Source organism: Pezoporus occidentalis, unplaced genomic scaffold (genome assembly GCF_034315485.1).
Source record: "Pezoporus occidentalis ecotype Australia unplaced genomic scaffold, CSIRO_AGI_Poc_V1 ctg17, whole genome shotgun sequence".
NCBI classification, from domain to species: Eukaryota; Metazoa; Chordata; class Aves; order Psittaciformes; family Psittacidae; genus Pezoporus; species Pezoporus occidentalis.
In genome coordinates this window covers 7,527,093-7,551,227 of record NW_026913531.1, presented here as the reverse complement: position 1 = coordinate 7,551,227, position 24,135 = coordinate 7,527,093, and the positions used below count along the sequence as shown (strand labels likewise).

General features: G+C 36.9%; 1 protein-coding gene across 4 annotated transcripts in view; it reads right to left on the bottom strand.

The window, feature by feature from the left end:
* Window positions 1-422: 422 nt before the first annotated feature.
* TMTC2 (transmembrane O-mannosyltransferase targeting cadherins 2) overlaps window positions 423-24,135 on the bottom strand; it is a 269,879-nt gene continuing 246,166 nt past the window's right edge. For all 4 annotated transcript variants that reach the window (XM_062613857.1, XM_062613861.1, XM_062613859.1 and 1 more), the window contains one exon: window positions 423-3,363. In XM_062613857.1, the coding sequence (XP_062469841.1) occupies window positions 3,184-3,363 (180 nt within the window). In that variant the 3' untranslated portion in view covers window positions 423-3,183. The remainder of the gene's footprint in view (window positions 3,364-24,135) is intronic.

The following is a 24,135-nucleotide window of genomic DNA, read 5'->3' as shown; positions in this document are numbered from 1 at the left end:
TCTATGTACGTAAGAGAATGCTTCTTTCCAGCTTTTGTAGCCAATTATACATTTTAGAACCATTTTAACTGACATCATGTTTGTATGTCAATTCAAAACTAATTTATAAATGTATCTTATTCATCAGCTTTTATTCCCTTAAGAGTTTAGAAACAATAATCAACTATAATAGTTACCATACCCCTTTGGCTAGATGTAGTAAGTAGAAATATAAAAAAATGCTCCCAGAGAACCTTTCTGAAAGTATTAGCTGAAGTATAATTGCAATAGAATATAGAAGAAAGCCAGCTGTAACAGGTTGTGCTCTACTTACGCTATATAGTTCTCCCATACGTAAACCAGTCACTATAACTCATTGAATTAGAATAATTTAAAACCAAAACCAAGTGTTGTTACAGTAACACATAAAGGAATGCACAGTGTATTAGTTATCAATGCTTTATTATTGAAAACAAAATTGAAATTTGCTTATCTAGCACATAAAACAATTATTTCTACAAAAAGGAAAGCCTACAAATCTGATAATTTATACAAAGAACAGTTTCTCAAAAAATAAAATTTTAATTTAGTAAACTTGTCTTGTGCTCTTTTTTCTTTTTTTTTAGCACTGTCTGCAATAATCCACCATAAATCCCTGAGCAGAGAGACATATTTTAAACATGTTTTAAATTTATCCCAAAAGAAGAAACTTATCAAGCCCAGACCTATATTAAAAAATGTATTTTCAGGGACATTCTTGTTAAATTTATGCTAGTCCTTTTTTCTTTTGTTTTTTTTTAAGAATCAAACAAAACCAGTTATCAAGGTAAGCATGGCACTGTATCACAGGAGTGCTCCCCTTTTCCCCTTTCTGTGCAATGAATAAAAATTACTAAACAATAATGAGTACAAGCTGAAGGAGACAAATAACACAGTGAATGGTTAAGACCAAGAAGCCATCAAAGTTCAATGGCTGTTGAGCAAATGAAGCTGCAAGATACCACAGTTTTATATTGAGTTCAGTTATATCAACTATCTAATTTCTTTCTATACTTCTTCCAGAAAGTGAGTAAAGCAGGAGAATAAGTTCAAGCTACCATTGTATTCTAACACTGGTTTCAATGATAAAGTAGGAATTCAACTCTCGAACCTTCAATTTTGCTTTTCCAGCCATAACACTATTTGAGAAAAGCCTGACACACTCCATGAAACCAAACAATCTTGCCCCTCTGGCCCTTTTGGTAGGCCAGTTGTAAACTTAGCAATGTATGGTATTTCAGAGAGCAAAAGGAAACACACACTACTATGACTTTTTACTATACTGACTTTGAAACAGCTACTCCCCAATCTATTTCAATACAGATTTAAAATCCAGGCGTATGATGGGGAGAATGACTAAGAAGGTAAAGTGTAACTCAAGTGTCCCCTTTCCTGTTATGTACACACACTAACCACAAAAGTTGCGAGGAAAAACAAAACAAAAAAAAGAAATAGCACACTTACAGACTGTTGTGTTAATGGCAGGTAACATTGCTGCAGTCAAGTAATAAATAAATAAATACAGCAAAGTATCCTTCTTTACAGTTTTGTTGGAATGGTGCTCAATGGCTAAAAAGCAAACTGAAAAAAACCCCAAACCATTGCTTGGTAATAAAGAGATTTTAACAGAAGATCCTGGAGAAGCTTCAGTTCAAGGTGCTCTGCCACTTTAACACTGCCTCTACCATTATGAAAATAAAACTGAAGCAGATACCGACAGGTAATTAAATGAAATAGTAAATTTTTGTACAAGCAATAATACTTACTCCAAAGAAAGAAAGCAGTTAACAAATGGCCTGGGGGAAAAAAAATTACTAAACCTTCAATACACTGTAATTTAAAATAAATTATTTTAACATTTACAAACTGAAGACTAAACCAGTAACTAGGCCAAATAATTCTGAAACAGAAATAAACTGAACCTCAGCAAAAGCATATTTAGATATTTGACATCTCTGATGGTAGCACACATGTCAGAATATAAACAGAATGCTAATATTTGGTTAGAATCTAAATAGGTAATATTTTTTAAAACACCACTACTGTGAAAAATAACTGGCAACCACCTTTACAATTTTCTCTTGAGTTACACTGTTTCAAGCATGATCTAATCCAGTCCCTTCACTTATTTGCAAGCCTCACTAATTTGTAACAGTCCCTTTTCTCAGAGTTGCTCATGAAGTCTCAACTATAGCATATCCAAGCACTAATATTTTCAAATCTCACTTGGCTGAGTTACTGCAAAAATACTGTAAGGACAGTCCAGTTTAAAGTTGGTCTTATCAGACAGCAATGTGGAGAGAGTCAAACACATTGCTCTATAATACCTATAATACCTTTTTTTTTTTTTCCTTAAGATGATCACACTCTTGATATCAGGGCAAACATCAGTCTTGCTTGTATTGCTAAACCACACTTCTGGACTTTTGTGTTAGTTATTTTTACCACTCTACATACACAGCTAATGTAGAATGTAAGTGGTTCCTTGCTCATTCTGTCTAGCACGCAGCCATTTGACTGTGTATCTCAAGAAAACTGCATTAAAACTTAACAAGCAGAAATAATATGCATATTCTCAACAAACAATTTTGAATACTGTCATCTAATCACAAATGACATGTTTGAAAAAAAAAATTACCGTAAGGGCTGTGAAATTGGTAAGCAAGTGGTTCTAAAGTGAGATACAGCAGTATTAAGACAAACTGCAAACACACTGGATTTAGTATACATTTTAATGAGTTACAGTATCAGCAAAACACTTTAACCTACCCTTACCAGTTTTACTCCCATGCGGCTTAGAGTATACTGTACAATCTTCCCTTAATACTTCTATGACAGTATACATTTCAAGTACCCACCCAAAAGTGAGCAATGTGGGATCTGCAATGATTTATCAAACAAGCCAAAACACCTTCTGTCAAGTGCTACGGTTCTAAATATTTTTGCGGGGTAACAAGTCCTTCATGAATATCTCAAAGTCTCCTTTTTTCTATTTATCTAGCAAAAAAACTTATGCCAAAAAGCAGAATAGCTTCTCCTAGCAGCAAGTAAGACCTCTGATCCTTGCAGTTAAGTCCAATGAGTTCTCTTATCCAACAACTGTGTGGAAGTTCTAGTTCGTGGTTTTAATCAGTTTAAGATAAAAAAGGTTCAGAATTTTCATCATCATATTTTGGATGTCTTCAAACCTTGCTTCTCCATGATATTCCACAATTTGCGAAGATTAGACTGAGTGATGACATCATCAGGTTTAAGTTGAAGAGCACGGAGGTAGTTTTCTTCAGCCTCTTTCAGTTTACCGTTCAGATGAAGAATGGCTCCAAGATTCATCAGGGCAGCCGGATACTGGTACAAAAAAATGGATGGAGAAATATTAGGAATATTTTCAATTTTTCTCTTCAGACAGCCTTCTTCCACTTAAGCAAATTATTCCCTTATGTTTGTAGACTTTTCATGGAAGCAGTTTAGCAATTTAAGCAAATAGAGATAACAAGAAAAAGTTTCTGAACAGCTGCTGTATACTTTGTACTTTAAACAGGTCAAGCTCTGGTGTCTACAGGCATAGACTTCTCTGTTTAATGAGGAAACACAGAACTCATAAAGCTTTACATGTGGTAATGTAGGCATAGCACAGTTTCCAAGAGAAAATTAAAGTGATCCAAGAGTGGATTAAAGACAGGAATTTAATTTTAATTCAACCCATTGCCAATAAAGAGTTTTTAATCGTTGGGAATAGTTAGCACATTGGAACTCATCCCTTTTCTCTCTTTGTCTTAATTACAACTAGTAGAAAATACAATCTGTTCTCAGATTGTAAGGATGTTCAGGGGTTCTAGGATATCCATTTAGATTCAGGCTGTGGCAATTATTTCTTAATGAATGATTGAATAAAATGAACAGTGGTGGAAACACATGCTACTTTAATAAAAAAGAAGCGAAAAAATCAGAACAAATCCATTAAAAAGCTTCTTACGTTTCTAGCATTTTTTCCATCTTTAGCTAAGACAAAACATTTCTTGTTTTTATATTTTCATCTTTAGATTATTCCATTATGAAATAATAGGATGTTCATGATAATTAAACATGACTGGTTACTGGAGTTAACAAATATTACAAGGGCAGAAAAGCAGATATATGAAGCTGAAGAGAATAGTTTAACCTACCTTTCTTCAACTACCTAAGGCATTCACATGCTAGTGAGAGCACAGGAAAGGCATTTGCAAAACCAGTACCTTTCATTTCAAAGAAAACGGGAAAAAACTACACAAAGTTCACTGCGGTTTTCCCTCTCAGGTCACTAACGTTTCCAATAAGCTTCAGGAACGCTCACTTTTGAAATCACATACTTCTGCCTGAGAAGATAAGTGTTTCAAGACACCACTCACCAATGGTCAAAACACAATACTCAAACGTGAACCCACATGGAAACTCAAGCTTCTGACTACTCTGTGTGGGTGTTGCTATGCTTCAGAGGCCCTTCAGTGACAATAACTTCAGGAAAACATGGATGTAGAAGGCCAATAAAAAATGCCCTAGAATTGGTCTCCCAGACTCATGAGGTAATAGGAAGTCATTAGGAGAAGTAAGACTTGTTCCAACCTCTCCACTAGCAAGTTAAACTCATTAATCATATCCTTCTGAAAAAAAAACAAATCAAAAAACCTCCAAACCTCCAAACAAACAAAAAAACAAAACTGCCCAAACCCCATAATTCTTGAATTTTTGTGTCTAAAACCTAAATTTTGTGGTGGAAATGTCCAGAAAATTCTCTAGTTTCATAAGTTTTATTTCCTACAAATATTTCTCTTTTTATTCAGCTTTCATCCTGCTTCTTTTCACCTATTAACACAAGTACCACAAAAATTCATAAAGAACCGCAACACACCATATTTTCAGAACAATTGGCTTCCAGAGTTTCAAAATTAAGCAAAAAAAAAAAAAAAAAAGGGTTCAGCCCTCCCTATTGTAAACATCATAATGCTAATACGGTAGAATGTGAAGTTGTTATTTTTAGATTTAATTTATTTTGCTTTGCCCTGAAAGATTATTTCCATCACCCCTAAGTCAGTTACTTTGTTCTACTAAAAATAAAATGAAACAGAAAGTTCTCCTGGATTTTATACAGTTTTCCCAATCAAGATTTCCTCTTCAGTCATATTCTGTATAGGGAAGTAAAAGAAAACTCATGGGATGTAACCTTTGCTATAGACTGCATATTGTCTCCATCTTTGTAAGACCAGTCTCACATACTATTTTATAAATGGAATAATACACTCCTTTATTACAGATGTTCTGGGTGCTAATTGAAGTGATGTAATTGAAGAATGACTGTAAAACAGCTCCAGTGTATATGGATGACTCTCTATATATCCACACATTTTATTTATTAATTTATTTGTAGAATTTTCTCAAATCATGAGTAGGATGGTCCATTCCCACTAATTGTGCTCCTTATTTGTCTCATTAGAGTTTATGAATCATACAGCTTTTTTGAATAGCACAATAGTTTCTCTTCCCACTTGTTATATAACTGTACATATGTTTGCATCTAGACAAAGCTTACAACGGGGAAGGATTAAAAAGCCTTAAACCTAGAAAAACTCACATTAAATAAGACAGAAGTTAAAATCTGCTCAGGGCTAATTCTACAACATCCGCAAACTTATGATGTGGGAAGCAACACAGTTGTCTCATGTGGCTTCCAGAATTCCTCTCCATTTCCTCCACAACCCCCTGAAAATGTGGTATGTGTATGGTACTAATCAAATACTCTAAAGAACGTCATATGCATAAGACTACATGCCTAGCTAAGAAAACTCTTCTGCCATCATGTCTTTAATTCTATATATAATTTCACTAGCCCATGCAACAAATACATCTAGAAAAAGAACCAAATCCATTCCTTTTGAGTGAACTTGAAATTTTCCAATTTCTACACGTCATTCGCAGTTTCCTGGAGACAACAAATTTTAGGCTGTTAATACTCTAAACAAATGTATCCTTGGACAAGGGGAACTGATAACTCATTTCAGGTACAGCTGAAAGCTTATTCCAAGCCCTGCATGTTTTAAATGAGGAAATGCACATGATTTCAGACAGACTGCTCCCTAAGTTCCTAGGGTATCAGCCACTCCAGTATCTATTGTAAAAGTCACAAGAATTTTGGGTGGCTGCTAGATTACACATCATTGCCATCACTCCCTGACAGCTATAAATGATGGTCTGAGGACAAGACAGCAAGAGACATTTGGTACAGTTTTTGTTCACATATATTGTCTCTTATTAAAGACAGATGAGAAAACTTTTCAGTATGTTAACAAAGGCAGTCGGCAGCTACCAGTGCAATAACATGGGACTTGTAGCACTGTATAACAAACGACACCACCTACTATTTCAGAGACTTGAAAGGAGAAACAGGCCTGCCTTCATTTCCTTTTGGAGACAGATGCTTTACATCAAAAAAAGCTGACTGGCATTTCTATCAGGGTTATAAATGCTGTCTTTTATGGTCTATTGGGAATTATTCTCTTTATCAGCATTTTTACCACGGTGCGCATGTTTCCTTAGTGTTTTTGAGGGAGGCTTGGGGGAGGTGCACATAGGAGGGGAAAAGAATAACAGAGTAGTTAATGAATAACAAAATAGCAAAAGGCATGCATTTAGCTGCCTGAGGTGTTTTTGGTTTACATTGATGACAGTTCTTCTAAACTTTCTAAAAATGACTTTATAAAAACCCTGCCAAAATTAAATGAGAGCCTTTGCTAAACTAAAATTTTAATCTAAATTAAAGTCCTCTCTAAAATTACAGAACTATGGAATGTCCACATAATTCAAAATAATTCTGAGTAGTATTTCCAGATTACATTGGTGTAAATGAGTACAGTACTGAATCCACAAATAGAATGAATCTTAGCGATACAGAAGGTAAATTACTGGCTCCCCATGTAGTAAATGTCATATCAAAAGAACAGTCCCAAACAGAAGAGAAGTTTACTCCTACATCTGCCTAAGAAGTTACGGAGAAAGAAAAAAATACAAACACTTAACCTAACTGAAAACACCTCTTCCATGTTTGTTAGATAAGTATGAACAAACAACATCCCAAACACAAGCAATGAAATCTGAAATTGTTTTCCTCAATGTTCTGCTTATAGATGACTTCTCCACTCAACACCACAGAGGCAGGGCAGCAGATTCTGAAAGTGCATTTTGTTGCTGATGGGGTACTTACAAGGAAAAACATGCAAATTTTTACTCCAGTAGACTCACAAGTGCAAGCTACTTCTCAGCCATTTTAAAAGGTCACTGAAAAGATGTTGCCAGTGTTCATCTTGCTCTTAATGAATTACTGCAGTGCATGATATTGTATATGTCTGAAAACAACCTCAGGACTGTTTAATGAATACTGTAATAAGCATGGCCAATCCATTCAAAACACAGAGGCTGTGTTTTATTTTAAAACAGTGCAATTAAGGACACTTGTGTTTTTAAGGGTTCCTGTTGAATAGTTCATACTTAAAGACGGACAGAAAATGTATCCACATGTGGATATTTCATGCCAGTATTTTTAGTTAAGTATGCATGAAGAATTCAGGTATTTCTCTCTGATAACGGAAAATACATTGGAGGTACAGTGACTGAGTAGTGAAGCAGCAGAGTATTAGTTGTAGCACGGTGGGCTGCTTCATCTTATCAGTGACCATGAGATAATGTGCTGTCATGCCTTTTTTATCCTCCTACAGTGACAGCAAGAATTTTGACTTGAACTTTTATTACTTGTGTTATTGCTGTAGCACAGCATAGTATTTTCTGAAGCAATCAAAATGTCAACAGCTCCTTTTTTATTGCTCAAGATAACTGTGGACAATACAATCGTTTCAGGGGTGGCACTTGCTTTCAAGAAACCTCACATCTGAATAGAAACATGACCTAGGAGTTGCACCAAGATGTAAGCATACTACTTTAAAGCATGGGTGTGGGCTGTGAAGGTAAAAGGAGAGGAAGGGGGAGGGACATAAAGCAAGATGGTTGCTGCCAACTGGGTACTACTCTCCAGTGCAATTCATTGTCAACACTAAATTCAGCAGTGACACACAGACCTTTTTACAGGAGTGACCTGATGTTGCCAGATAAGCCAAGTACCAGTTATTCCTTCCAGAGACTCATGTTTCTAGTTGGTCCTGTATGTTATAAGGCCTCTTAAGAACTTCAGTTTGCATATACTATGTTTTGTTCCAAACAGCTCATGAATCACAACTAAGACAATAAGCTCAAGGAAGTTGGCTAAGATGCCAAGAGTAAATTGTCTAGGAACTGATAACTTGATGCAAAAAGCATTCTGGAACAGGACGGCAGGATGTGTGGCAAAATAGTATGGATCAGGGAGAATAAAAAAGCATAAAATTCAGAGCTGAGAGGGATTTCCTGTGTTATCAGCCCAGAGAGCAAAGCATTCACTGCTGCTGGAAAACAACAACAAAAAAAAACCACCAAACCATCATCTTTGCAAACTCAAAATGGAAGAATGCTCTGCATGTTTTCCTCTATGACAGTTAAGGACATCATTATTTAAATTGCAAGTCTACTCATGAACAATTTCAATAAGCATGTTTTTGGGTTGACAGCTTTCAGCTTAAATAGTGAGGAGGGGGAATGGAGAGAAAAACATTCTCCTTTCAAGTACTAATTTGAACAAACATTGTGAAGAGCACAGTTTCCACAGTTGTATTAGTCAGAAATGGACCTAAAAGTCTGTAGCAAAGGGAGCCTGCGTCCTGATCTAATTTCCTTAAGACTGACTAACATACTTAGCTATATACATCAAATTAACAAGCCTAGGCTCGAGGGGAGAATGGATCCTTGGATTCAGTCATCATCTTTAAGAGATCTACATTGTTAACACTGATAGTTATCATTTATACTAACATGTCATTAAACGGAAAGAGACTTCATTTAGTACTCTATACTCATATTTTGTTCACAAAACTATTATTCATATCCAGGGGAGATGAACATCCTCCCGACAAAAAAAAAAGAAAAAAATCAAAAAAGAAAACACATAAAAATAGATGGGAAAGGAAAATAGTTTTTGTTGGATACTGTTTCTCAAGTTCAGTATCAAGTTAAGATAATATACCAAGTTAATAAGGCAGAACAGCAAAAGTTAATATGTGGCCACCTTAACAACTGATTGCCCTACAGAAATGTTAGGTCACATATATTTTTTTATTTTTTAAAATTATTATTTTACATTTGGACACTCTCATCTGGACATTCAAAGCAGATGACACTTTAACTTGCCTGTTGGAAGGAGAATAGACGTAGAAAGTGTTTGTATGGATCTAATCTTACATGCTTTCAAACGCTGGAGACTATGCTGTCTAAAATGGTAAACTACAGGATACGTACATTTAAAACCAGAAATTTAAGACTGAAGGAAGGGGTTTTATCATTTTATTTATGGCTGGCAGATGTGGGAGTTTTCATTCACAAGCATACCATGAAGTTATTCAGTTTGCTTGTAGATTTAGATATCAGCATGGTTAAGGAAACCCACAGCTGTGAATCAGTGAAGAGTTCTAGACTTGGCATGGGAAGGAAGCTTCAAGAGTCTACTTTGCTTCTCAAATTATCACATCAATAGGGGACATTTTTGCATCAATGTTCTCCAGTCAGTGGAGATTTTTTCCCTCAGCATCTTTTTCATCTTAACCTTCAGAGACTGCTCAGAGTTTTAAAAACATGGTTATCCATAACCAAACAGGCATATATAGATGCATGTTACTTCTTGCTGCTGAAAACCTACCACTGGCCTTTATATAAATTCAGAGTATACTGTTTTATATATCAGAAACAAAAGCATGCACTACAAATAGGGAAGGCTGCAGATCATAACATCAGATTAAAAAGTCCCACAAAAAATGTACATACATTCGTTATTTCTATGTTTCTAGAGTTTTTCCCCCATTGCCATGGATCAATTGCTTTGATTTATGCTTAAAAATCCTCTTAGTAATCGCTCTCAGTTTATATAGAAACCGTTATATTTAGATAACATACTTCTATTATCACGATAAAAGCTAAACAGGAACATATGTTATGAGTATTTAATATTATGGCTATATTTTTAAAAAAACAAACATTTTCCAGGAGTCAGTGTTTCTAATTAAGCTTCTTAGGTTTCCAGCTCAAATGTTGTCATTAGTATATGATAGCACAATCTTATCCAATTTTCCTACTACTTTAGGATTTCATTAAAAAAATCTTCAAATGACTTAATTTTTGTTTATAGAAATTCAACTGTGCTCTGATGTCTGTAATTTTGATAATTTTACTATATAGCTATGATTATGGTATAAAACATATAACAACTTCTTTACCTTATCTAACACTGGCATGCTGCATGCTAAGTAGAAAGTCTACTCCCAGCAAGTGAGAAACTTGCTGAATAGAAATGGCATCTGTATTACCATACAAACAGAAATTGCTCAGAATCTTTCACATACAGAGTTTTGTCCTATTAAGAAGGAGTTTTTAAAAATTAAATTAAATTTGTGAGTAAATGTATTTTTGCATGAACTTGCTTTCTAAATTTTGGAAACCAGAAAAATAAATGGCTTTGTGCTACTGCCTAAAGATAAACCCCACCTTTAATTTAAAAGTCTTAAAAGAAAAAGGAATATATTCTACTTTGCCCAGCAGCACACATGCAGGGTGATAGAATAGCTGTCCATATTAACACAATCGAAACTGTCTAATCTGCGCAGAAAACTCTGATTTAAAGATTATCTGAGATTATAATCACAGAATTATACTCCCATTATATACTACTAGTATTAAAAAAAGGTTAATTTTTTTCAATCAAATAAAATTTCATTGGAAAATAAAAATGCCTGCTGAGAAAAAAAAAAAAAATCATCATCTCTCTGGTTTGGCCCAGGTACTGATCAAATAGATGAGTACCCAGAGAAGGTCATATAGCTTTTCAAAATGCTTGTCACAAGCATATGAAATACTGCATTAGAATTTCCTTTTTTTGAGTAAAATAGCCAACTGCTGAAATTTCACAATGAAGAAATGTTAATTTTTGGCCTTAAAATTTTGTGAAGTTCTAATTAAGGAAATTTCAAAATAACAAGTTTTCCAGCTTTTTGACTCAGGAAGTTCACATGAATGCCAAGTGTCAAACAGGGCTTTGCACCTTTGGCTGACAAGTGTAGTCAGCTGAATCAAATGCTTGAGAACCAAATTAATATTGACACTACTGTATGTTTTCCAAAACTATTTAGGCATTTATAGTTGTAAGGTATAACTTTCAGACACATTGTGAAAATGATTATGCAACTTGAAATACTTGCTCTGAGCACAAAGAATGAGAATCTTGCTAACCTGTTCAAGGCTTATATCATGAACAATCAGTATTAAGACCGCTCACACGAAAAGTGTGATGTTAGAGCATTACAGAAATAAGACAGAAAACACTAGAAGATAATAGGCACTGTAGGATGTTTTAGGATGAATTTTAGCCTTCATTCTACCTCTCCATTGACATGCTTTCTTTTTTCTAGCTTGCCCGAGACAACAGAATCAATCTGTATGCCTCTATTGATAATAATTTCACTGGCAGGGAAGTACAACTGATGTCTATCACACAAAGTGATAAAATTTCCAGAATAATATGGTTTATCAATATCTGAAGATATTTTCAAATTGGTCAAAAAATGCAACTTCTCATAACTTCTTAAATAAATCACAAAACTCTTGAGAACATATATCGTTCAAGGAAACACATTTTAATTGGAGACAACTGCAAACACTTGAAAAAATCTTGCTACTAAGATTTTCTTTTCTGAAATTTTTGCATATAAAACCTTAAAATATTCATGTATTAATTTTTCCTTCCCCTTTGTAATTTTTGATCTGCCTCCTATCACTTCCATGCTTGTTTCATACTGTAAAAAAGTTATGCCTACCCTCTCTCTTTGGTTTTACTCACAAGATTATGACAGCAGCTCCGAAAAGAGGCACATGCTATCGGTCCTTTCAAAATGCTGAATTACAGTACTCCATGTAATTCATAAGAACTCATGCTCTATTTTTTGGCAGCCAATAACCTGCAGGTGTTCCCTATACAGTATTTAGCAATTAAATCTACAGTACACATTAAAATTACCAACTTCCAGAGTAAGATCAAGGATTTCTTTTTGACTCCTGTAGCTTACAGATTTTAAGGCTGTCATTCTAAAATTTCATCTTCTAATATCAAGACTACTGGGCACTAATTGCTTGCTAGGCTTTTACAAGGTTGTGAGTTGTAAAAAAAAATACTTTCTACTAGGGCAGCCTTATTTACCACCTCTGATAAGTGACACATATTTACACTGTCTTCTATCAATATCAGTAACAGCAAGACACGTTCAGTGGTAGACCTACACAACCCACTCTGAAAGGTTGAACTTCATACTGAATATGCTGATGACATTATTGAACAGAAGCTTTCTGTATTCTTCAAACTATGTCTCTAAGATATGGACACACAAAGCAACAGTGTGAACAATATTTTCCATTTTAAAAAGCTTTAATTAATTATTTCTGAAGGCACAGGAGAACAACTATTATTTACAGCACGAGCACCAAGAAATCAAAGTTCAATTCCAATCTCCAAAATGTGACGTCAAAAATTACTCAGTAAAGCCAGACACTTGCTCCAAAGAGCTCTAGAAAAACCCTTCCCTGACTGGAGCAAGCTACAATCCAGGGTCAACTAGAATCGCTATGCAGTTCTGTGGTCAGACGATTTCTCAGTTTAATTTGCTTTCTCATTATATGTTTTCATTACATATGCCACCTATTTTATATGAACACCACAGACTCCTACTGAAATTAACTTCAGGTCCAACCTACCAGGAATCTTTTTGTTAAAGCTCATTTTTTCCCTCAAATCAAAAGGTTTGCCTTCTGTGCAATTTAGAATCATAGAATCATAGGCTCATAGAATAGTCAGGATTGGAAAGGACCTTAAGATCATCTAATTCCAACCCCCCTGCCATGGGCAGGGACATCTCCCACTAAACCATGTCACCCAAGGCTCTGTCCAGCCTGGCCTTGAATACCGCCAGGGATGGAGCATTCACAACTTCCTTGGGCAACCCATTCCAGTGCCTCACCACCCTTACAGTAAAGAACTTCTTCCTTATACCCAATCATCTAAACTTCCCCTGTTTAAGTTTTAACCCGTTACCCCTTTTCCTATCACTAGAGTCCCTAATGAATAGTGCATCCACAGCATCCCTGTAGGCCCTCTTCTGGAAGGCTGCTATGAAGTCTTCACGCAGCCTTCTCTTCTCCAGGCTTAACAGCCCCAACTTTCTCAGCCTATCTTCATACGGGAGGTGCTCCAGTCCCCTGATCATCCTCATGGCCCTCCTCTGGACTTGTTCCATGTCCTTTTTATGTTGAGGACACCAGAACTGCACACAATACTCCAAGTGAGGTCTCACAAGAGCAGAGAAAAGGGGCAGGATCGCCTCCTTTGACCTGCTGGTCACGCTCCTTTTGCTGCAGCCCAGGATACGGCTGGCTTTCTGGGCTGTGAGCGCACACTGCCGGCTCATGTTCATTTTCTCATCAACCAACACCCCCAAGTCCTTCTCCACAGGGCTGCTTGTCTTGGGTTCAGCAGTAGCAGTCATTTTCTCCTTCTTGGTAGCTGGTGCAGTGCAGTGTTTTGACTTTCGGCTCGGGAACAGAGCTGATAGCAATGATGTTTTGGTTTGGCCAAGGACTTTGTGAGCCTCATGCTCTGCCAGGGAGGAGGGGAAGCCAGGAGGAAGCAGAGACAGGACGCCTGACCCAAACTGACCAAAGAGGTATTCCATACCACAGCACGTCATGCTCAGGATGTAATGGGGAGTTACCTGGAAGGGCTGGGAGACTGCAGGGTTGGAGGAGGCATCAGTCAGAGGTTGGTCAGGCTGGGGGTGCGAGCTATCAGTCGGCTGCTGGTGAGGTGTTGTATTCTCTTCCCTTGTTATTTCCTTTATCATTATTATTATTGGTGGTAGCAGTAGTGATCTGTGTTATACTTTAGTTACTAAACTGTTCTTATCTCAACCCGTGGGAGTTGCATTCTTTTCAATTCTCCTCTCTGTCCCTCTGGGAGTAGGGGGAGGGCAAGAAGGGGGGGAGTGAGTGAACGAGTTACCTGACTGGGTTTAAACCATGACACTACTCCAAATCTCTTCTCTGCCCAACCTGTAGCTGTGCCTGGGATTGCTCCGATCCAGGTGTAGGACCTTGCACTTGGCATGGTTAAACTTCATGAGGTTGGCATCAGCCCACCTCACAAGCATGTCGAGGTCCCTCTGGATGGCATTCCTTCCCTCCAGCGTACCAACCGAACCACACAGCTTGGCGTTATCAGCAAACTGAGTGCTGAGGGTGCACTCAATCCCACTGTCCATGTCAGTGACAAAGATGCTGAACAAGACTGGTACCCAACACCGATCCCTGAGGGGCACCACTTGTTACTAGTCTCCAGCTTGACATTGAGCCATTGACCACAGCTCTTTGTGTGCATCCATCCAGCCAGCTCTTTATCCACCGAGTGGTCCATCCATCAAATTGATGTCTCTCCAATTTAGAGGCAAGGATGTCGTGTGGGACAGTGTCGAATGCTTTGCACAAGTCCAGGTAGATGACATCAACTGCTCTACCCCTGTCCGTCAGTTCTGCAGCCCCATCACAGAAGGCCACCAAATTGGTCAGGCAGGATTTCCCCTTAGTGAAGCCATACTGGCTGTCACCAAGCACCTTGTTGTTTTTCATGTGCCTTAGCATGCCTTCCAGGAGAATGTGCTCCAAGATTTTGCCAGGCACAGAGGTGAGACTGACTGGTCTGTAGTTCCCTGGCTCATCCATTTTCCCCTTCCTGAAAATGGGGGTTCTATTTCCCTTTTTCCAGTCATCAGGAACTTCACGTGACTGCCATGATTTTTCAAATATGATGGACAGTGCCTTAGCAACTTCATTTGCCAGCAACTTCATTCCATAATACCTGTTCAGAAAGCATTTTTTTTCCTCGATTATGGGTAAAAAATCCAATTTGTCAACTCATCAGCAAAAAATTCCATCAAGGCAGCTATCAGAACAGAATTTTTCAGATATAATTACTGAATGATCACGAACTGATATTTCAAAAATGATAAAAAATTAGTCTGATAAACTGTATTTAAATTCAATCAGGATGTGAAGAAATGAAGTAGAGCTACTGAGCTACAATAAAACTCCAAGTAACTCCACCATGAATATATCAATTATTTACCCCATGGAATCTGAGACATACAGGAAACCTTTATATGGAATTTAATTTAGCATTTTATTGTGGATTTTCATTTTTACTGTTGTTGTATTGAAAAAGAATTTCAATTTTCTTTCACACTTTAACTGGTTTTGGTCAGTTTGAAGCAGCCAGATGCTGAGGCAACTGGCACTGTTACAAACCATAATGTCAGATTGAAGTTATTTACTGATAGAGAAAGACAATCTTTACTGGAGCACCTGAAAAATTAATAAAACTGTCTCAGCTCAGTAATAGAGCTGTTCATTAAATGAAGACATGTTTCAGAAGGGTAGGTACGCTTGAATGTATATTTGCTCTCTAGGAAAACTAACTGTGGCAAACAGAATAATGTAAATTCAATATACAAGCTGACCAGCATACTGTGGTTCAGAATGCCTCAACAAAAAGGGACTGTTCTTCGGGGGAAATGAAGAGCCACCCATCCCCTCCTCACAGCATCTTCTATTAGCAGACATTTGAACTCCAGACTGTAACTTTCCCAAGGGAAAAATACATTCAAACTGGTACTGAGGTTACTCTTATACATTCCAAGAAAATTACTTCAGCCAGACACCTGCTACCCATCCCGTTCATAGCAGTCTGCAAACATATCCTTCTTCTCAGGCAGAACTCAGATCAAAACCAGGCTTATTGTGGGGTGTTTTTCCTCTATTTAATTACTTACATATACACAAAGGTGTGGGAGGGGGGGAGAATACCAGCTGCATCAAAACCATCTTGTGAAACAGAAGTGTAAGTCCTTCAGTAGTTGCGTGGGGGGGGAAATGTAATACCCACAACTAAAAATCATTCTGAGAATTAAGAAATACATCAGAACTATCTATTGGGAAGAAAATTAGTAAGTTATTTATTGTAAAACATCCTAATGAGAATGGACTTTGCTGGGTTTATTTAATGAGTATTAAGAACGCTTCCTTATCATTTCTAATTGCATAATAAATTCCTTGCATTGTTTCCAGAGTTAGCACTAGAATGCTCTATTAGGAAAAAAAGTTGCTGGATTCTCTTTTAATTGAGTTCAAACAGATGGTTTAGTTTCTGAAATGCTAATCTACTGCTGCGAGTTCCATATTTCATGGCACTTTATTTTTGATTGACACTGAGGGCTACTTTTACGAGGCAAAGCCAATCTTGCTCTCTCCAGGAACTGATGCAGGCAGCATAGTACCCCCTGCAATATTCATATCAGACTGTGAATCACAATCAAGTGCATAGGTTTACCCATGATACATCATCCTCACTTCCACAGCTTCAGCAAAGAGACTGCATCTTTACTGCCTCCCATTATCTCAAAGCATAATGATTCCTTTCATTTAACTTAGTAGTACAAATCTAGGCTGTGACTTCCTATTAATTAGTTTTGCAAACCTATTCCTTTAATTATTCAGTAAACAAACAATAATTGAGTACAAGGAAAACTGTTGCACAGATATTTCCATACTGAAAAATAATATAAAATAATAGAATAAAAAAAGTTATTTGTTTACGAAGATGCAGATGAAAACCACTGGAATGCTAGATGAAACAAATCCGCACTCTAAGAGAGAGGCCTAGATAACCTCACATTCTTTCTTCTGCAAATAATTTTGATGGTGGACTGAACATACCTATATACCAGATAAAGACTTCAGATCTGCATCATGAAAATACATGTAAAAATCAGAAAAAGAAATGTGAAGACATTAAGACTTCTGGACAAGTTAACTGAGGTGCAGTCCCACAAAATTTCTGAATCAAGGTATTGACAATAAAGTAGCTCAAATATTATTTGGTATGAGATTTTCTTCTCTTCAGAGAATTTCTGAACTATCTATTGAGAATTACAGTCATCTGATGGGATCGAAAGAACAGTTTTCTGTTTCTATGTAGGTGCCTGGACAGAGAACAGAACCTGTAACTTAACACTTGGGTGATTAAATTCTTAGGAAACATCACTGCAATAATAAGAAACATGCATTATTTTTGTGGAAACACGGTCTTTTACCTTTTGGAGATGTAGTCACATAAACATTTCTAACACTGTGGGCAACGGAGCCTACAATGGAAAATGGGTGCATAAAGGAAAATACTCTGGGGTATTTTTTTTTTCTGAAGAAAATACCTTATTAGCAGCTTGAAGCAGCACAAAGGATTGCCACCAGACATACTTAGGACTTATGTCCTAAGTGAATAACGTATGAATCAGTTTCTTTCTCTCATATTACATGTTAAGCACGAAATTACTTGTTCAACAATTCTTGGTAAGAGTAATTGATGATTTAATGCAGATCTAAAGGTTAATTAAATTAGAAAAGAGGAATTAGTGTATAGTTGCTTATTTCCATTTGTTTCCCCCCTTAAAAAAACTCATGTCCATACATTTTACAGTTCATGAAGATGGATGACTCAGAAAATACATTACGCCAATAATTAGACTGCAGAAGGAGTAATATTTATGGAAAATTTGTAAACATTTTCATAGTTGAAAATGAAAAGCATTCCAACTTGCCATGACAACGAGTTTGTGGCTTACTTTGCCAAGCATGTCTGGGTATGCAACTTATGCCTGAAAAACTTTATGCTAAGAAACATTTATAGCTGCTTGCAGAATTTCACTGGAAGAAATCTGGAACTACATACAGGAGAAACAGAAGCAACTCTGAACAGTTGATGCTGCAATGCAATAGCTAAGTTAGCAGAAGAAACTCAAATGCATTTTCATTTCAGTCATTTAGGACTTGCATAGAAAAAATACTTATGTATTGTTGAGGATATCAATGTGCAATGAATTATTTTAGATGGAAATAAAGAGCAACATAAAGGACTTTTATTTCTATGACAAAGCTTACAAATTACACTGGGTGAGCCAATCGGTCTCAGACATTTGCATAATTAAATGCTTGTATAATCAAGAAGAGTACTAACAAACTCCCCATAATCTAACTTTCACAAAACTGAAGCTGAGAACTGTAATGACATGTTTTCCAGCTTTCTCCTATGCATCTTGCAGAAGGATGGATTACAGTATCAAGAAGCAGATTTAAGTATTCTATAATCACCAAAAAGCACGTTCAGTCTTTGCTTTTACTGAACTGCTATAATGCATGAGAAAACACATGTAGAGTTTTCCAGAGTAAGGCTATAAATATTCACATGTATTTCCCAAAGGAAATTCAGTGTTTTCCACAGCTGAATAAATCAGTTTTCAAATTATACAACTCATCCTGATACCATGCTTTAGTATTACAGGTAAATATCCCCATTCCAATAGCCTTCTTTCTTTGTCACCTGCTGGAGATCAGGGATGGGAAATGCTATATGGTATTTTTTTTGTTTGTTTTGTCTGTTGTTTTTTTCAAGGTGGGCGGCACTAACCTCTGCTGAAGCAGAAATACTTAAGATTCAAAACAACAGCCTATACTCAAGCCTGCCTTGAAGCTGACAACTGTATATGGCTAAAAACCTAGATTTATATTTAAAATATTTTGGAGGACCATGAACGAATATAATTGCAAATACAGAAATAGCTTTTTGTTCAAAAGAATAAACATGGTTTTCTCTAATTAACTGGAGAGAGAAAACAGATCTGCCTTGCACTTACCCCAGACAAGAAGAATGAACCTATGGGGACCTAGACGGGGTGAATCAGCAACAACAACAGCAACAAAAGAAAACTGAGCTACAGCCCAAAGTAGATTTATAAAGCTTTCATGCTCAGGAAGGACAAAGTGAGTTCATGCATAGATAAACTCTTTACATGGTGAAGTGATTGCTATTTCTGTGATAACACTGAAAAGTCTTTCTACCTGAAATGAAGGGCAGCTTGCATTCAGTTAATATTAATTTTCTTGAATTTCTCCATTCTGCACAACCTTTAAGCTAGGTCAGCCTTCCGCTAGGCAGGATGAAAAATGTTACAGCTATTCTGATATCAAATCTTAGAGTGTCTTTTATTGCCTGTCAATGGGGAAAATCTACCCAATTTACAGTAACCCAGAAAGTGCTCTCTCATCCTTTTGACATCAGAGAATGGTGTACTCTTTTCTCTAAGGGCATTTTACTATCTCCTCTCCCAGTGGAGCAGCACCATGCCTAAGCCTCCCTGTATCTGTCTGAAATAAAAAGCATGCCATCTTAAAATACAGTTCACATCAGTCATGCCTATCTTCTCATTAGGAAGCTGCAGTACCCTTTTTAGTCACTAAAAGTCCTGCATGCCCTATAACAATTGGTTTAATCTTTAGGAAGTAATAGAGCAGGAAGAGAGGAAGAACTGGATCCTGGGAAGTTTTCTTATTCCTCACACCTTCACCAGGAGAAAAGAAAGGAGGCATTTTCAGGAGGCCAAGAGTGTTGCTGGGCTGGAAAGAATCCACTACCATTCACATCATTGAGGCAGAAAGTTTGGCACACTTGAGAGGAAGCCTTGAACAATGTGAGGCTTAGTAGCAGCTCATGCTGGTAGTGGGAAGCTGGACAGCCCTGACACAAGACAGGAGAAGCTGGGAGCTTTTCAGAAGGCAGGCAGGCAATCAGCAAAAACTCCACCTGCCCCACAATGCCCATTTTCATATTTTCTGTAAAGGCAGACACAATTAATGGAAGACAACTGAAGTGAATCTACTGGATGCTAACTACCTAAAAATACAGCTCTGCAGTCATTCCATGGCACTAATAAATAAAGATAAGAGATTGCCATACATTCACTACTTTGAATAAACAAGGAACAGGAAGAAAAACATTTTAAAATGAGGATTCTCAAGAAGAAAGTGTCATGCTTTACTGGCAATAATACATGGTATAAAGATCTACAATGTACTTTCTCTAGAGGATTTTGTCAGCTTTATCCATACTATGCTCCAGAAACCAGGAGTAAGATGGCAAGACAACGGTTTGGGTAACAGAAAATAGGTAGACCTGTCCAAAAGAGCTGCAGGAGCAAGAAACTCCTCACTGTGAGGGGTTTGCAGTATTCCTAGAACAGTGTGAGGATGACATCATTGGATCCAGTGAAGCACGGGTCTGTGCCAGTTTTTTGTCAATGAGGATTAGCTGCAGACAATTTAAGAATTGCTGTTCACCCATCCATTATTGCCACCAGCAGCAGAACTAACATAGCAGGAACCCTTAAAAGCTTCATGAAAATTCTCCCTGGCAATAATAGGACATGCCCTTAAAAAAGCTGGCAAAATGCATTAAAGCTGTATCCCTCACAATTATTCCTAGCCTGGTAAAGTGACATGAGGAGAAAATGAAATGGGGAAATTTGGCATAAAAACACCTAAGCAAAAAACATAGAATAAAGCAGATCTTGGTTATAGATGTTTCAAGACCAAATCCAACATCTACTTTATTTTTTAAAGATGTATGTACTATCAGAAGTATATTAATTTTCAGAGGTCCTGCCATGAATAAAATCCATATATTGTGAACATTTTCCATAAGAAGGCACTGAAAGCATGTTATCTGTAATGTGGTTATGAAAATACAATCAATTATCTGGAAATCACCAGAATTCTTCTTTCAGCTATTAAGCAGCTTGAGGTATAGCTTATTGCAAGATTAGAGCCTTTGCAATAAAATCTGCATCCCAGCACTGGGAGGGAGGAATAAATAAAAGAAGCACTTGTAGAAACTGCTTTTTAATATGATATTGTGTTAACTGATTACATAAACCCTTCAAGTCAAGAAATGGTTTAGTAGCCCACATCATGATTAAACCATCTAGTGGAAATTGTATTTATTTTGCTTATAGGTACATTTCTCTTTCCCCCTCATTCTATGTGTGTGTCTTTATGTATGTTGTTACAGTAAGACATTTAATCAAGCCCTTTTGAAGTGGTAGAGTGGAAACAGCTGTTTCTGACAATGTGCTGCTGACATGGGGTTTAAAGCTGTCATGAACTCCAGATTGTAAGCAGCACTAGTATGTGGTTGGGATGGTAGTGACTTGCAGGTCACGGCACCTCCTTGAGGAATGCTTCTAAGCCAGTCAGCTCAAGGTGGTGGCTCAAAGTCTTAAGGCTCTGGTGAGCTCTCTTTCATTTCATACTCTTGAGGTCACACTTCTCGAAAGCCATTGGCCATATGTGGGGGCTCTAGAGCAGCTTTTTGAACATTGGTTGCTTCAAGTTCTGAGTTAAAAAATTAGAAGTGCAGTTCTATTATACAAATGATGTCTTAAAAGTTTAATCAAAGCTGAAGCTTAAGTCAATACCTCACATTCTTGTAAAGAATGCCAATTTAAAGAAAGTTTCTGGATGACTGACTTTTCCATAACAAGGGGAGCTTAAAGCCCACATTTTAGAGTGCCTAAGAACCTCTTAAAATAATTTCCTGGTTTGTGAACATTACAAGTTGTAGGGAACCTAGAAACCATCTCTGAACACAGATTTTCCTCGGCAATACTCCCACTCAGAATAATTACTGCATAAAGGTCTTGCTGTCCAAAACACGGTATCATTCCTTCGTGCAGATGAATTTATTAAAATTAGACTAATGTGATTAAGGCAAATCCAAGCCAACACTGTTAGAACAAACACATATGTGCTTCTCACTGAGAAAGCTCTAAAATGATTTTGTTTTGATCAAGGTAAACAATGTAGGAATGTATTTTTTTGAAAGTATTAAAAGAGATCCAGGGGCTAGGAGAAGCTAATCTCTGTAGGTTACCTATAGAGTTGAAGGAGGAAAAGAGAGTCCGGCAAGAAACAATTCATAGCAAATAAAAGTAGACTCCTTCTCTGAACCGATTTCTGGATTCCTCTTTCCCCCTTGGCTCTCCAGGGGAATGTCAACTCTCTGAAGCCTATTTGGAAATAAACAGACATGATCTTGAGAATGCTTGCTTCTTCACTGAAGTTTAAGACAAATGATTCCCATCTCTGCAGCAGCACTATATTCTACAGAAAATACTGTTGATTTGAAATTTGACTGGAAATTACTTTCACAGAGGATAGATACACACCTCCTGCAAATAAGGCCAATCATGAACTTTATGAAGAGAACAGCTACATCTCAATCTGGAATAATAATACTAGCCAGATCTGATCTTTCTTTGCACCCAAGCTGTATTTTAGCTGGTGCTGCTACTGTACCAAACTGTTTTAATTCTTTTATACTCTGCAGAAGGAAGGTATACCCAAAAGCAAAGATGATGCTCAAGATGTGGACATACATTTTAACATACCTGCACTGTATTCAGTTGTTCTTCTACTGGGTATAATTTTTTACTGTTTTTGCAAATACTTCATTCATTGTAATACAGCTTTTCACAGAGGAAAGAGTACTGGTATTTTCAGTATTTGTCAGTCCTCTCAGGATTAGTTCAATGAAGAATGAATCATACCCAGTACTACAAAAATAAAATCTTTTTATATCTGCTTTCTTAAAAACAATGACTTGCTCATTTCAGAGAGGTTTCTCCTGTAAGGAAATACTATTTTTCTGGGGATGTTTTTAGCTTTCTTAGTCGCAACTTTCATAAAAATGGATTAGTCAAATGAGAGTGACTCAGACTTAAAGGTGTACTGGTTGCTTACTGTTGTGTCCCAATCTTGAGATACTGAAAAGAAGGTTTGCTTAGGAGACAAATGCAAGAGTGAAGACTGCTGTCTGGAAAAAAAAAAACAAACTGAGACAGACAACTAAGTAGTTCTGAAAGCCATAACTCAGTTGGCCATTTAAACTGGACTTGGGTGTAGAAAAGCTCAACAGAGCAGCTTCTGGATCCAAAGGACTTCTACATCTGGGAGCAGGGGAGGAAGTATTGTGTTATGAAGTGTTGTTTCCTTCCAAAACCAAAAGGAACAGTTGAGAAACCAAAGAAAGGGATACAAGAGGAAAACAAAGCAAGGATGCGAAGAACAAAATTGTGTCATGAAAGCTCAATGAACATACAAATTCACTAACAATCAGTAAAGGCCTGAATTCACAGTATTACTCTCATTGCTGCTAAGGATGGATGTGGTTCTAAGAAACCTGATCAGCGGAAGATGTCCCTGCTCATTGCAAGGGGATTGGGCTAGATGACCTTTGAAGGTCCCTTCCAATCCAAACTATTCTACAATCCTATGGTATTTTATGGTAGTGATATTAGAGATATTGCACAAGATGTGATAATTGTAAAGAAAGTAATGCAAGAGAAGGGAAATCTGAGTTTTATTTCAGGCTGCACTAGCTGAAAATCTCTGAAGAGCCAGGCACAGGTCTAATTATTTAGAATAACTGAAAATTTAGTTGTCTTACTACAGTGTATAAGAAAGGAGTGAATAAGAAAGGAGTTGGTAACAGAAAAATGGATTTTCAACTTGGAATCTGGAAGAGTGACTGGGGAACCACAGGATGAAAAAATATCATGCTGAAAAAAAGCAGAGAGCCAGTTTATTTGGGATCCTGATCAACAATTCCTTATTGCCAAGCACTGGAAGATGGAAGGTTCTTGTTAAACGGATGCTTTTAGCACTTAATTATTCTAGCAACAAGGCTGATCCACTGCACAGAATGAGACTTCAGCACTGCCACAGTATTCTCACTGAGAGGGAATTTGGGAACACACCTCTTAGCCATTAGCAGTAAACAGATGCACACTATATAGATATGTGTGTATATATGGAACTGTATGCATGCATACATCATTACATTACATCGCATTCATATGACTATTACTTTGAATTATCTCCAAAGAAATGTTTCTAGTTCATTAATAATGGATTAAAAAAAATATCATTAAATCCTTCAGCACTATATTTTGATTAAGATATTTCTTTAGCATCTTG